At 41.7% G+C, this 16,417-nt stretch overlaps 1 protein-coding gene across 2 annotated transcripts in view; it reads left to right on the top strand.

Moving 5' to 3' along the window:
- The window catches only part of LOC128691331 (neuronal acetylcholine receptor subunit alpha-7), a 278,069-nt gene that overhangs the window by 219,955 nt on the left and 41,697 nt on the right, over window positions 1-16,417 (top strand). For both annotated transcript variants that reach the window (XM_070087772.1, XM_070087776.1), the window contains exon 8: window positions 13,776-13,892. In XM_070087772.1, the coding sequence (XP_069943873.1) occupies window positions 13,776-13,892 (117 nt within the window). The remainder of the gene's footprint in view (window positions 1-13,775; window positions 13,893-16,417) is intronic.

A 16,417-nucleotide genomic window follows, 5' to 3' on the forward strand; every position in this document is an offset into this window, starting at 1 on the left:
CCAGAAATGAATATGCACAGATAAGAAGGGATGCCCAACGACAATATGAAAACGACATAGCAGCGAAACCCAAATCTGATCCGAAGCTGTTATACAGCCACATCAGGAGGAAAACAACAGTCAAGGACCAGGTAATCAGGCTAAGGAAGGAAGGAGGAGAGACAACAAGAAATGACCGTGAAGTATGTGAGGAACTCAAAATGAGATTCAAAGAAGTGTTCACAGAGGGGCACACCACCAAGTGCTGGACACAGTACACACAACCGAGGAAAAAGTGAAGAGGCTTCTGAGTGAGCTAGATACCTCAAAGGCAATGGGGCCGGATAACATCTCTCCATGGGTCCTGAGAGAGGGAGCAGAGGCACTATGTGTACCCCTAACAACAATATTCAATACATCTATCGAAACAGGGAGATTGCCTGAGGCATGGAAGACAGCAAATGTAATCCCAATCTTTAAAAAAGGAGACAGACATGAAACACTAAACTACAGACCAGTGTCACTGACATGTATAGTATGCAAAGTCTTGGAGAAGATTATCCGGAGAAGAGTGGTGGAACACCTAGAAAGGAATGATCTCATCAACAGCAGTCAACATAGTTTCAGGGACGGGAAATCCTGTGTCACAAACCTACTGGAATTCTATGACATGGTGACAGCAGTAAGACAAGAGAGAGAGAGGTGGGTGGATTGCATTTTCTTGGACTGCAAGAAGGCGTTTGACAGAGTTCCACACAAGAGATTAGTGAAAAAACTGGAGGACCAAGCAGGGATAACAGTGAAAGCACTACAATGGATAAGGGAATACTTGTTAGGAAGACAGCAGCAAGTCATGGTACGTGGCGAAGTGTCAGAGTGGGCACCTGTGACCAGCGGGGTCCCACAGGGGTCAGTCCTAGGACCAGTGCTGTTTCTGGTATTTGTGAACGACATGATGGAAGGAATAGGCTCCAAAGTGTCCCTGTTTGCAGATGACGTGAAGTTGATGAGAAGAATTCATTCCATCGAAGACCAGGCAGAACTACAACAGGATCTGGACAGGCTGCAGACCTGGTCCAGCAATTGGCTCCTGGAGTTCAACCCCACCAATTGCAAAGTCATGAAGATTGGGGAAGGGCAAAGAAGACTGCAGACGGTGTACAGTCTAGGGGCCCAGAGACTACAAACCTCGCTCAAGGAAAAAGATCTTGAAAATTAAAATGGTATACAATACCGACAGGTTGTTAGGTAAGACACATATGCAACAGTTAGGTATCTTTATTTCGAAACGTTTCGCCTACACAGTAGGCTTCTTCAGTCGAGTACAGAAAAGTTGATAGAAGCAGAAGAGACTTGAAGACGATGTAATCAGTCCAACACCCTTAAAGTTTTGAGGTGGTCAGTCCCTCAGTCTGGAGAAGAGCATTGTTCCATAGTCTGAAACAATATTGTTTCAGACTATGGAACAATGCTCTTCTCCAGACTGAGGGACTGACCACCTCAAAACTTTAAGGGTAATAGACTGATTACATCGTCTTCAAGTCTCTTCTGCTTCTATCAACTTTTCTGTACTCGACTGAAGAAGGCTACTGTGTAGGCAAAACGTTTCGAAATAAAGATACCTAACTGTTGCATATGTGTCTTACCGAAAAAGATCTTGGGGTGAGTATAACACCACCACATCTCCTGAAGCTCACATCAACCAAATAACTGCTGCAGCATATGGGCGCCTAGCAAACCTCAGAACAGCATTCCGACATCTTAATAAGAAATCGTTCAGGACCCTGTACACCGTGTACGTTAGGCCCATATTGGAGTATGCGGCATCAGTTTGGAACCCGCACCAACCAAGCACGTAAGAAACTAGAGAAAGTCAAAGATTTGCAACAAAACTAGTCCCAGAGCTAAGAGGTATGTCCTACGAGGAGAGGTTAAGGGAAATCAACCTGACGACACTGGAGGACAGGAGAGATAGGGGGGACATGATAACGACATACAATATACTGAGAGGAATTGACAAGATGGACAAAGACAGGATGTTCCAGAGATGGGACACAGCAACAAGGGGACACAGTTGGAAGTTGAAGACACAGATGAATCATAGGCATGTTAGGAAGTATTTCTTCAGCCACAGAGTAGTCAGGAAGTGGAATAGTTTGGAAAGCGATGTAGTGGAGGCAGGATCCATACATAGCTTTAAGCAGAGGTATGATACTGCTCACGGTTCAGGGAGAGTGACCTAGTAGCGACCAGTGAAGAGGCGGGGCCAGGAGCTTGGACTCGACCCCTGCAACCTCAACTAGATGAGTACAACTAGGTGAGTACACACGCACACACACACACAAACGCTGATGGGAAAAAGAATAAGTGAGAACAGTGGCTCGAAAAAATCAAAGAGGCATTACCGGACATCGTAGCTCTCACAGAAACCAAGCTCATAGGAATGATAACAGTTATCTTTCCAACGGGATATCAGATCCTGATGAGAGACAGATGGAACAGAGGGGGTGAAGGAGTGGCAATGTTCATCAAAAATAAATTGGATTTTGAGGAGCTGGAGAGAGGAGACAGTGGAGAAGCAAGAGACTACATAATAGGAAGACTTCAGTCTGGAGGTCCCAAGGTGGTAATTGCAGTGATGTATAACCCACCACAGAACAGCAGGAGGCCAAGGCAAGAGTATGATGAGAGTAACAAAGCGATGGTTGACACACTGGCTAAAATTGCCAGAAGGGCTCATGCGAGCAGAGGAAAGTACTGCTTGTGGGTGACTTCAATCACAAAGAAACTGACTGGGAAAACCTGGAGCCACATGGGGGCCCAGAAACGTGGAGGGGCTAAGATGTTGAAGGTGGTACTGGAAAATCAGCAAGACTGGTCCTACTATTCACCTTGAGTAGTGCAGATATCGAGGACATCACATATGAAAGACCCCTCGGGGCCAGTGACCACGTGCCTCTGAGCTTTGAATACACAGTAGAGTTACAAGTGGAGAGGAAAGCAGCAGGAAGGGCAAGACTAACAAAGCCAGACTATATGACAGGGGACTATACAGGCTTGAAGAATTTCCTGCAGGAGATTCAGTGGGACAAGAGAACTAGCAGGGAGAACAGTAAACGAGATCATGGAATATGTGTCAACAATATGCAAGGAAGCTGAGGAGACCTTTGTACTCAAGGGTAACAGAAATAACGAAAAGGCCAGGATGAGCCATTGGTTCACCCAGAGGTGTAGAGAAGATAAAACCAAGTATAAAGGCAAAGGACCCAGGAGAATAAGGAGAGCAGTCGAAGAGCCAGAAATGAATATGCTCTGGTAAGAAGAGGGGGCCCAACGACAATACGAAAATGACACAGCACCGAAAGCCAGATCTTACCCGAAGCTGTTGTACAGCCCCATCAAGAGGAAAAAAACAGTCAAAGACCAGATAATCAATCAGACTGAGGAAAGAAGGATGGGAGATCACAAGAAACGACCGAGATGTGAGGAGCTCAACATGAGATTCAAAAAAGTATCCTTCTGTATCCTCTATAAATAGAGGATACAGAAGGAACTCCAGAAAGACGGAGAGGTGGAGTACACCATCAAGTGAAGGACACAATATATTCAACCGAGGAGGAGGGAAAGAGACTGCTAAGCGAGCTGGGTCCTGAGGGAGCAGAGGCACTATGTGTACCACTAACAACAATCATCAAAACATCTATAGAAACAGGGCGACTACCTGAGGTATGGAAGACAGCAAATGTAGTCCATTTTTTTTAAAAATGAGACAGACACGAAGCATTAAACTACAGACTAGTGTCACTGACATGCATAGTATGCAGTCATGGAGAAGATTATCGGAAGAAGAATGGTGGAGCACAGAGAAAGGAATGAACTTATCAACGACAATCAGGACGATTTCAGGGACGGGAAATCGTGTGTCACATACCTACTGGCGTTCTATGACAGGGTGGCAGCAGTAAGACAAGAGGGAAATGGGCGGGTACACTGCGTTGTCTTGGACTGCAAGAAGGCTTTTGACACAGTTCCACACAAGAGATTAGTGCAAAGGCTGGAGGACCAGGTAGGTATAACAGAGAAGGCACTGCAGTGGATCAGGGAATACCTGTCGGGAAGACATCAACGAGTCATGGTACGTGACGAGGTGTCAGAGTGGGCGCCTGTGACGAGCAGGGTTCCATACGGGTCAGTCCTAGGACCGTTGCTGTTTCTTGTATATGTGAACGACATGACGGAATGAATAGACTCAGAAGTGTCCCTGTTTGCAGACAATGTGAAGTTAATGAGAAGAATTCAATCAGATGAGGACCAGGCAGAATTACAAAGGGATTTGGAGAGGCTGCAACCCCACCAAGTGCAGAGTCACGAAGATTGGGGAAGGGCAAAGATGACCGGGAGGCCAGAGACTACAACCCTCACTCAAGGAAAAGGATCTTAGGGGTCAGTATAACACCGGGCACATCTCCTGAGGCGAACATCAACCAAATAACTGCTGCAGCATATGGGCACCTAACAAACCTAAGAATAGCATTCCGACATCTCACTAAGGAACTGTTCAGGACCGTGTACACCGTGTATGTCAGAGCCATACTGGAGTACGCAGCACCAGTTTGCATTCCACACCTAGCCAAGCACGTAAGGAAACCAGAAAAGTGCTAACGTTTGCAGCAAGACTAGTCCCGGAGCTAAGGACATGTCCAACAAGGAGAGGTTAAGGGAAATCGAACTGACGACACTGGTGGGCGGGAGAGACAGGAGGGATATGATAACGACATAAAATACTGAGAGAAATCGACAAGGTGGACATAGACAGGATATTCCAGAGATGGGACACAGCAACATGGGATCACAAATGGAAGTTGAAGTTGACAGGAAGTGGAATAATCTGGAAAGTGATGTAGTAGAGGCAGGATCTATACATACCTTTAAGAAGAGATTTGATAAAGCTCATGAAGCAGGGAGAGTGACCTAGTAGCGACCAGTGAAGAGGTGAGCTCCAGGAGCTGTGACTTGACCCCCTGTAACCACAACTAGGTGAGTATACACACACACACATGCACACACACACACACACACACACACACACACACACACACACACACACACACACACACACACACACACACACATAGAGTTACAAGTGGAGTTACAAGTAGAGTTACAAGTTGAGGGGTAACAGGAGTTTAATGAGAAAAACCAAACACTAAAAAGGGGGACTACACAGGTATGAGGAACTTCCTGCAAGAGGTTCAGTTGGACAGAGAATTGGTAGGGAAGTCAGTAAACGAAATGATGGAATACGTAACAACAAAATGCAAGGATGCAGAGGAAAGGTTTGTTCCTAAGGGCAACAGAAATAATTCGAAGACAAGAATGACCTCTTGGTTTACCCAAAGGTGCAAGGAGGCAAAAACTAAGTGCACTAGAGAATGGAAAAAGTACAGAAGGCAAAGGACCCAGGAAAATAAGAAGATTAGTCGAAGAGCCAGAAACGAGTATGCACAGATAAGGAGGGAGGCCCAGCGACAGTACGAAAACAACATAGCATCGAAAGCCAAGTCTGGCCCAAAACTGCTGTATAGCCACATTAGGAAGAAGACAACAAAGACCAGGCTGAGAAAAGAAGATGGAGAACTCACAAGAAACGATCAAGAGGTATGTGAGGAGGTCAACACGAGATTTAAGGAAGCATTTACAGTGGAGACAGGAAGGACTATAGGAATACAGAACAGAGAGGGACATCAACAAGGAATATACCAGCAAGTGTTGGATGACATACACAAAACTGAGGAGGAGGTGAAGAAACTGCTAAGTGACCATGATACCTCAAAGGTGATGGGACCGGGCATCTGTGGGTTCTTCGGAAGGGAGCACAGATGCTGTGTGTACCACTAACCACAATCTTCAACATATCCCTCGAAACTGGGCAACTAACTGAGGTATGGAAGACGACAAATGTAGTCCCCATCTTTAAGAAAGGAGACAGAAACGAGGCACTAAACTATAGACCAGTGTCATTGATGTGTATGGTATGCAAAGTTATGGAGAAGATTATCAGGAGGAGAGTGGTAGAGTACCTGGAATGGAACAAAATTATAAATGGTAACCAGTACGGATTCATGGAAGACAAATCCTGTGTCACAAAACATCCTGGAGTTTTATGACAAGGTAACGAAAGTAAGACACGAGATAGAGAGGTGGGTTGACTGCATTTTCTTGGAATGCAAGAAAGCCTTCAACACAGTTCTTCACAAGAGATTAGTGCAGAAGCTAGAGGATCAGGCACGTATAACAGGAAGGGCACTGCAATGGTTCAGGGAATATTTGACAGGGAGGCAACAACGAGTCATGGTACGAGATGAGGTATGACAATGGGAGCCTGTGACGAGCAGGGTTCCACAGGGATCAGTCCTAGGACCAGTGCTGTGTTTGGTACGTATACGTGAACGACATGACGGAAGGGATAGACTCAGAAGTGTCCCTGTTCGCAGATGATGTGAAGTTAATGAAAATTAAATCAGATGAGGACCAGTCAGGACTCCAAAGAGACCTGGACAGGCGGGACACGTGGTCCAGCAACTGGCTACTCGAATTTAACCCAGTCAAATTCAAAGTTATGAAGATCGGGGAAGGGCAAAGAAGACCACAGACAGAGTATAGGCTAGGTGGCCAAAGACTGCAAACCTCACTCAAGGAGAAAGATCTTGGGGTGAGTATAATACCGAGCATGTCTCCGGAAGCACACATCAACCAGCTAACTGCTGCAGCATACGGGCGCCTGGCAAACTTATGAATAGCGTTCCGATACCTCAGTAAGGAATCGTTGAGGGCACTGTACACCGTGTACGTCAGGCCCATACTGGAGTATGCAGCACCAGTTTGGAACCCACACCTGGTCAAGCACGTCAAGAAATTAGGTGCAAAGGTTTGCAACAAGGCTAGTTCCAGAACTATGGGAAATGTCCTACTAAGAAAGGCTAAAGAAAATAGGCCTGACGACACTGGAGGACAGGAGGGTTAGGGGAGACATGATAACGACATACAAAATATTGCGAGGAATAGATAAGGTGGACAGAGACAGGATGTTTCAGAGATGGGACACAGAAACAAGGGGGTCACAATTGGAAATTGAAGACTCAGATGAGTCAAAGGGATGTTTGGAAGTATTTCTCTAGTCACGTAGTTGTCAGGAAGTAAGGTAGTGGAGGCAGGAACCATACATAGCTTTAAGACGAGTTATGATAAAGCTCATGGAACAGGGAGAGAGAGGACCTAGTAGCGATCAGTGAAGAGGCGGGGCCAGGAGCTGAGTCTCGACCCCTGTAACCACACTGTTGTCAGATCAGATGAACAGGGGCTAGAAATCCCAGCCAAAACATAGGAAGTAATAAGACTACCACTACGTGGGCTTGTAACTCAGCAGAGACTAGACAGGATAACTCAATGAGTGCTGATTATTATTATTATAATCAAGGGGGAAGCGCTAAACCTGGAGGATTATACAGCGCCTAGGGGGGGATGTGGAAGGCATTCAGTCTTAATTCGGGGAACTGGAGCACAGATCCAATTCCCTAAATCAAGAGCCCCTCACCAACATCAAGGAACCTTCCTTGAGGGGAATGAGTGCTGAAAGAAGAAGGTAAAACCATTGTTTGATTCAATAGCAAAGACATGCGACCAACGTCTCCAATCAGGACAAGTGACAAAAAAGAGAGAATAGGACAATGTTGTCCTTATATATAAGAAAGGATGGGGAGAGCAGATTAACGGCTGTGAACTACATGCCAGTGTCACTAACATACATATTGTCAAAAGCGTTGGAGAAAATAGTAAGGAAAAGATTACTGAAGCACTTGGAGACTTGGAGATTCTTTACACAAAACCAGCACCGATTCAGAGATGGAAAATCCTGTCCTACAAATTTGCTAGAGTTCTATGACAGAGGCACAGATAGAATATAAAAAAAGAGAGGTGTGCGGAGTGCAGGATTGCAGGAAGATGCAGTCTGGTGCATTCCTCTCAGAACTCAGATGAATACACTATGAGGAGAGGTTGAAAGAAATAAATCTGACGGCCTTAGAGGAGAGAAGAACAAGGTGAGACTTAATTATAACATAAAAGTCTTAACGGAAATTGATTGGGTAGATAAGGAAAGACTAAATTCAGAGGGATAGGATAATGGAGACTCAGGAAAAAACTGAGCACATAGATTAGCCATAGGGATTTAAGGAAGTGTTTCTATAGGCTCAGGGGTGGGGACAGGGGATGAAAAGTGAGATGACTTGTATGAGGCAGTGGTCGAGGTAAACTCTAGATACAACTTCATAATTGATATGACAAGATCCATGAGGCCAGATATCAGTGATATACTGTAGATCAAAATAGTTAAGAAGGTGAGGCTGGGAGCTTAACCGCGAACTCTGCAAAACACAACTCGTTGATTATATGTCACACACGCGCACGCATGCACACATACACACACACACACACACACACACACACACATACACACACACACATACACACACACACACACACACACACACATACACACACACACACACACACACACACACACACACGCACGCGCACACACACACACACATACACACCCACCTTTCTCCCCAGACCACAGTTATAGAAAAGAAGTTGAAGGTTTGGTACACGAACGCGGATGGAATAACGAATAAATGTGAGAACTGGTTTGAAAGAATCAAGATGTCCCCAGACATCGTAGCGGTTACAGAAACAAAACTCACTGGGATAATAACAAATGCAATCTTCCCACCCGGATATCAGATCCTGAAGAAGGATAGAAGGAGCAGAGGGGGATCAGGGGTTGCACTGCTAATTAAAAACCGGTGGGGTTATCACACACACTTCTACGAGCATTTACTGTACTTTTCACAAAACTGATGGAACTGAACACATCGACTCAAGGCTGAAGGACTAATTACCTCAGACTCTTCCTCACCTTCCATCTTGGACTGAAGAACCCACTGGCCGGAAAAATGTGTCCGCAATTAACATTCCCCAATTTTGCACAAGTGTCTCATTTTAAATCACATAAGTCATATAAACACTCTAGTAGGATGAGTTCAAAGTCATATTATTGTCACATCTGCCATTTTATATAATCTAGTGTATATTAGACACATTTTAGAATCTCATATTGTTCATATTATTGCAGGTTTGGCAATGTGGAAGAACTACATAATAGTAATCGTTAGGAAATGAAGGGAAGAGATGAAACAAGCTGATTCTTACTATTCGGCATTAAAATCACATATTTAGGAATAGCAGTGTTATATCATTTCATTACTGTCATGGCAACATGTACAGGAAGTCTGTTATCACCGGGTGTACCTGTTTATGCAAGCACACATATAGAATATATGGCTATAAATTATATTTAAAAAAAGTCATTTTCTTCTGTGTGATACATCAATTAAATATATGTAACGGGTGTACGAGTACAGAATGTTCATTGTTGTAGGTTATGAGAACGTAATTTCCTTATAGTGAAATGTACATTAATTCACAAAATCATGGAAAGTAGAAGGGGAAGCATGTGCCAGAAGTTGCAACGGTTGGCCAGGAGGTGGCCTCCTTCCTATCAACGAAGGTTCGGCTTGAAGAGGTCAAGTTGCGAGAGTGACGGCGAACCCTGGCCTTACTACCAGCGGTGATCGATTCCCTCAGCACCCTGGGTCTTGCACGCTCCCGCCCGTGTAAATAATTGTGCACCATGCTGGGTGGGTGGGCGTGGGTCTTGAGGTAACTCAGCGAGGGTAGCGAAAGTGGACTGGTGGAAACAGCAGTAACCGTGGTGGATAACCATAAGGCAGCAGACTAACTGACTTCTTGTTAAAACTTCCCTAGAATCATAGGTAGTGATTGTTAGTTTAGTCAGGAAAGATTTTTCCTGATGAGCTCAGTGGTTAAGCAACTATTGGCGTACCGATGGCAAGGATCCATCTCACTTTAACAAACCATGGGATCACATTGAGCCCTATGCGCTCTCGGTGTACCTTCTGACGTAACAACAACGCGTTCCCTAATGCTGCATATAATAAATATTAAAACGAACAAAATTATAGTAGATTTTAAAATAAATTAATTATTGGAAAATCCCTATTTACAAAATTAAATTATAAATTTAAATGTTACTGGAATAACACAATAAATATATCTCGCGGTAAGTACTGCAATTTATAAATAACAAAAAAGGCACAATACCGTGACTGGAACGATACACAAATAACCCGCACATAAAAGAGAGAAGCTTACGACGACGTTTCGATTCGACTTGGACCATTGACAAAGTCAATGGGGGTTATTTGTGTACTACAATTTCCAAGAATGGAGGAAAACAAGCGCTTTTTCCTTTTATCCCCGAGAAACATGGAACATGGTGCCATAGACACATCAGAGTGAAAAACTGAAGCAGAAAGTGCCACACACTTGCCACACGTAGCTGGTGGACCATTGATGATCAACTTCATCAGGTGGTTGTGCGTCACTGGAGTGCAGTAAATCATTAAGAAGAAAAAGGTATCTATCGACGTTACACCCGGGAATGTGGTTGTGTCCTTGCGGTCACTAATCCATTAAATTCCAACTGCAGTGATGCTGAATCGACCTGACAAGTAACAACACAATAGTCACAATGCATCCATCATAGTGATTTGCCTGAGCTTGTTGAAAGTTAGCAACGTTGTTCCATCAACGCAGCCGTCTTAATATCTATGTTAAGGTCCACAAGTGGGAGAGAAGATTCCAATGACATGGGACTACTATATTTGACCTAGTCATTGGCATTTAGTAAAGTCCACACTCGATTTATTTGTATTAGCTGTGACCCAATTAAAATTAGCTATAAGGATTTTGTAATGATACAAAAACTTTTAATCTCTCGGGATCATATAAATTAAGAAGCGCATATCCTGCACAGTGATATGCCCAGAAGGAGAGTAAGAATCTCTTGGAGATTCAGAGGAATCAGATGCCTCAATGGACTATCATAAATATTCTGCAGCTCCAACAATAATTTTATATTGTATTGTTGGTTGTTGGTTGTTGGATGTTGGTGATAAAACACATCCTCCGAAAAGGGCATTGAGATGAAGAAAAGAGTTCATAGCTTTAAAAACTAGCCCAGGCAAGCGTTAACAATCACCAAGATCTTCACAAGAAAGAAGTCATAATAAAATGGAGGAATTTGAGCTCAGTGGAATAATCATTTCGTGATTTCAGGATTGGCATCGCAATAGCTGATCGGCTAGCTGGAAATATTACCTCTAGCTAACACTCTTGTTTAATGTATACGTAGGATTCTGGACCGACCTTTGTGCAGACACGCTAGTAACATCACCTCCCTCTGAACACTTATCTTTCTTCGTAAAAAAATGCTATGTGCACAGCAAACTTTTTATTGCTCGGTAACAAGAGCTTTTTCAAGCTTTTCCTATTTAATCTCGGTGTCTTTTTATGAAACGTCTATCTTACTTTAGATTAATCCTATTCATTCTAGATGTTCTCTCAGTCTTTGATTATTACTTTATGCATCACCTTACATTGAGAGCTTGTCAGAAATGTTGGAGTGTTGTTTAGCGATGCCTGTCTGTCACATTTTGTGTAACAGGATTGTATTTGTTATTTTCCAGATATCTGATATTTTGCCTGTTTCTAGTAATTTACTATAAATTTGGGCAAGTAGTTTGCTCTGGGCAATTGCCCCTTCTCTCAGTATCTATTTTAATAGATACTGAAATTTTAATATAGTTATCGCCATTGTTGTGTTCGGTTCCATTAGCAGTTCTCTGCTTTCTCGGTTATTTTCTAGTCCACTACACGGGTTCTGTTTGTCACTCCTTTTCCTTGTTGTTACAGATGTTTATTTTATTTGTGTAAACAATTAAGAATTTTTTGTTGAATTCTATGTTTAATTCATCGCAATTTTTCGTGGGAATATCACTTTTCTTCTTCGGGCTTATTACCTGACCCTATACTGTTAATTTCCTTCGAGTGAACATCTTGTGAAGTTTGCTTCCAATTTCGTCTTTACTGTTAAGGTATACTCAAACTGTCTCCCATATCCCCTATGATCTAAGTGTTTTCAATTCTTGCATTTTTGCTGCTTTTTATGGTTTCTCACGATTGAGGTCGTTCTTTATTATATTCTCCTTTTTCAGTCTCCTTCCTTGTTTAATCTATTGAACCAAAAGTTCGTTTTATTTTTTATTTTTTTTTTTTGCTTGCGTGTCTCCAAGTAGGGATGGATCTTTCACCCGCCTTTTCGATTTATCTGTACCCAGGTTTCGTTTCTGAATATTGCTTTGTTTTTTCTTTCGGTCTGTGTATTTGCGTCCCCGACTCTAAATGTTAATGCATTGGGTCGTTTGATCGTCTAGGTTTGGTATAATATATCTTCTTTGAGTCGCCCTTCTCATCCACATTGAATCCATGAAAACTCTGGGATAAGATGTTCCTCGTTGCTGAATTCGATCATTATTTCTCCCTTATATGTTCTGTGTCTCACATGTAAGTTAATGTTCATTAGTCAATTTTCTCCATGGTCGTAGTTTTCACATTTTTTGGCTCTTTCTGCTCACTGTATCTTCAAAGTTATCATTTTCAATCTTTTTTTTTCTTTTTGGCTGTGTCGTTACAATTTTGGGCAGGCAGCCTACTGTTTGGAGTTCCTTCATCTACAATTTTGGATTGAATAGTATATAACGTATTATTTAGGGCAGATTCCCGTTTTCGTATGTATGGCTTACACATTTGCGCTTAGAAGGTGATAGCAATGTATATCTTTTTTATGTTGCCATTTCTCCCATCACGAACTCTGCGTGTAAGAGCATCGTGTGATAATAACATATTTAATCATTTTGTCTTTATCTGTTTTTTTTTTTACCCCTCATATCGGCTCCTATAAACATTTTCAGTGTTTTCGCTCATTGTTTTATCACACATTTCTTACCTCTCACAGCCTTTTAAATTTTTTTATCTTCAAATTTTCGAAGATAAGGCCCTTGTATAATCCCATATCTGTTTAATGTACTATTGTGGACAATATTTCAGCATTTTCTTCATGCATATAAATCTGAACGCAGTTTGGAACTTTATCAGCGCACGTTGGGCATTTCTTGCAAATTCATTAATGTAATCTTCAATAGTATGTTTTTTTTAGAAATAATTACTCCTAGATTCGTCTATTCTATTAATCTTCAAGTAGCCTTATTGTGTTCACCAATTTCCATTACATGACGCTTATCTGCATTTAATTAAATCATTCATCTCTTTATATTTTCATTTCAAATAAAATAAACTTTTACCCATGGTAAAAGTTCAACTTTTACTCTTGTGTCATTGGAAACTCCATAGGAAAAGGTTTTTGGAAATATAAACATTGATTCCCCACCCATCTGTCACATTATTATGTAATTTATGCACTTGTAGTAGTACAGTATATTTAATTAAAAGTGTCTAACTTATCAGAAACTGAACACTGTCTCTGTCAGTTTCTGTCTGCCTGTCTGTCAGTCTCTCTCTCTCTCTCTCTCTCTCTCTCTCTCTAGACTGGCTACCAGAGTAGCGTATTTACCCAGCTATTACCAAACGAAGTATCAGTCCTTCAATATTACAAACACCGAGTAACCCACTAAGGTTCTTTTTTTTTATAACTTTAACTAAACGTCATGATAACATTCTCTCTGTTTTCCAGCAATTTTACTGTAGTTTCAGACATGCTCATTCATTTTTTGTTTTCCCCTTTGTGTGGTGTTCAGGTGAAGAGTTTGTTCCTGCAGTGGTTACCGTGGGTCCTGCGCTTAAACCGCCCGGGGGAGAAGATCACGAGAAAAACGATAATGATGAACAACAAGATGCGAGAGCTGGAGCTCAAGGTATGGCAAGATGTAAGATAATATACGTTCTATGTTTTGGCTTGTTGACGATAGAGGTGGTGTGTAGTGTCGGTGGTTGGTATGGAAATGGGTGTTGGTATGAGGTGTTGGTGGTTGGTATGTAGTGTTGATAGTAGGTTTAGTGATGGGTGTTGGTATGTGGTGTTGATGGTTGGAATATAGCTTGGTGATGGCATGTAGTGTTGGTGGTACGTATAGTAATGGTGGTTGTAGTCTCGGTGAAGGTATAGAGATGGTGAGAGGTATGGTGTTAGTGGTAGGTATAGTACTGATGGTAGGTACTGTGATGGTGGCAGGTGCTACATAGCGTTGGTAGCTGATGTGTTAGTTGTTGGTATAGTGCTGTTGATTGGTATATAGTGTTGGTGGCTGGAAAAATGTTTCTTGTTTTTATAGTGATGCTGATTGTGATAATGATCGTGGTTTGCATAAAGTTAATGGTTACTAGAGTAATGATGATCACTCTGATGGTGGTTGAGAGTGTATTGATGGTGGTAGTAATCACGGTGTGATAGTGATAAACATAGTGATGACACGTATAGTGATGGTAGAAAACATTTTGGTTGGTATAGTGATGATTGTTGCTAGATTGAGAGTTACAGGAATTGTGGTTGTGATTTCTGAAGGTAATGTTGGTAATAGTTTGTGTTAGTGGTAGCATAAGTTCTGGTGTCCAACGCACCCTTGCTATCGTAAGAATGTGTTGATAATTATGGCAAGGAGACAGCATGAGTACATTAACATTTTCTTGTATTCACACACATATTTCCAAAGAAACTAACAAAAGCAAAGGTGTTTGTACCCCTTCTGGAAAGAATTAACATGCAGGCCTCTTCTTATTTTAGCTATCAGTGCAAAGTTATTATTCACCAGGTGAGTTAACGGACCTGAGAGCATGGTAAGAACTCAGTCCGCAGGGGTGATGCTGCTCCTGGGATTGTCCAAGGAGGAAGAGGATGGATCCGGTTCCTTTGATAAAGAGCCCTTCGCTAATATTAAGTTCGGATGGCAAATGCCCTTGAAGGGAATGACCCAGTAAACGCTGTGCAGTGCTCCTTTAATGAACGATCAGAGAGCTTCCATAAAAGTAAATGATCCTTTCCTTGGTGAACATGACGTAAAATCGACCTTTTCTCTATTAAAGCATTAAAGAAAAATACCCAGGGCAACAAAGTTAATTAACGTTGAACAATGAGCGTTAATGCTTGCTAGGGAAAAATCATTTAACGAACTACAGCAACAAAGGATTTGCACACAAAAAATATTAACGCTACGAGATGCTGAATCACTACACGAGTCAATATCAATATTTTCCTCTATAATTTCCTCTATAGAAGACACAGTTCTGAGTTCTTTGATGGCGATGTTAGAAAAATCCATGAAATTTCATTTAACTTACGATATTATCGTATCTTCATTAACAAAACCTTTAGTATTTCCATGAAAAGATGATATAGAACTGAACCTACTTTCAAAACCTTTTCAAAAGCATGACCTTGACAGTAGATCTTGAAAATAAGGAATATATGATGATCCGACCTTTGAAAGGCGTATATTTTGTTCCTTACACAAGTTTGCTGATATTTATATAGAATCAACTAAGATGTGCTGAAAATCTTATAAAATACCGACGGTCAATCTGACCGCCTCAAATACTATTTCTTCAAGCACCGATTACATCATCTTCATTTCACTACTTCACTTGCTTCCTCTGTATTTGACTGAAGAAAGCTGTGTAGGCGAAACGTTTCAACAATAAAGATACTCGCTGTTGCATATGTGTCTTAATCATCAAATGAGAATGTCATGAAACATTCTAAATATGACATCAGTGCTTTGTCTCTTCCTCTTCGAAACAACAGCAAATGTGTAAACTGAACTACTGCTAGAGACTGCCTACCTTGAAATGCATTATTTCAACTTAACACTGAAGAGTCCACGTTAGTTAAGCATGATGCATACTTTATGTCCCACCTAGATTATGGTGTCGATGAGGTAGACAGCTTTCTGATATAAAATAAAAATACTGGCGTAAAGGGAGAACAGTTTGAATTCTTTGTCAAAATCATTTCCTTACATTGGCTTTACTGAGTTTTGTGCAAAACTTTTGATTCTAACATTCACTAATAGAATTTTGACCAGCCAGCTTTCATGTTCAACTACAGCCTCCACCTGTACATTTTTTTTTTCGGTCTTCAACATTGCATTTTCCTTCTTAATAATATAAAGTCTTAAAAATCTACACATTTTTAAGACTCTGTGTAATATGAACCACGATAATGACTGATATGAAGAAACGCAATACTGGAAGACTTAATTTGTATATTTTTCTCAGGATTGCACCTTATTAAGTCGGAAGCTTGATAAAGTTAATTTTTGAGCGACATGTCGTCATAGATCATATCTTGGTCTATATTTCGTTTCTATATACTCGCTTGTCAGCTTGTTGCTCAAGTGACCAAGATAATGTCTGTTTCATTTGATGAACCTGTGAGAATCCTAAT

The sequence above is a fragment of the Cherax quadricarinatus genome, chromosome 2, assembly GCF_038502225.1.
Source record: "Cherax quadricarinatus isolate ZL_2023a chromosome 2, ASM3850222v1, whole genome shotgun sequence".
Lineage (NCBI taxonomy): Eukaryota > Metazoa > Arthropoda > Malacostraca > Decapoda > Parastacidae > Cherax > Cherax quadricarinatus.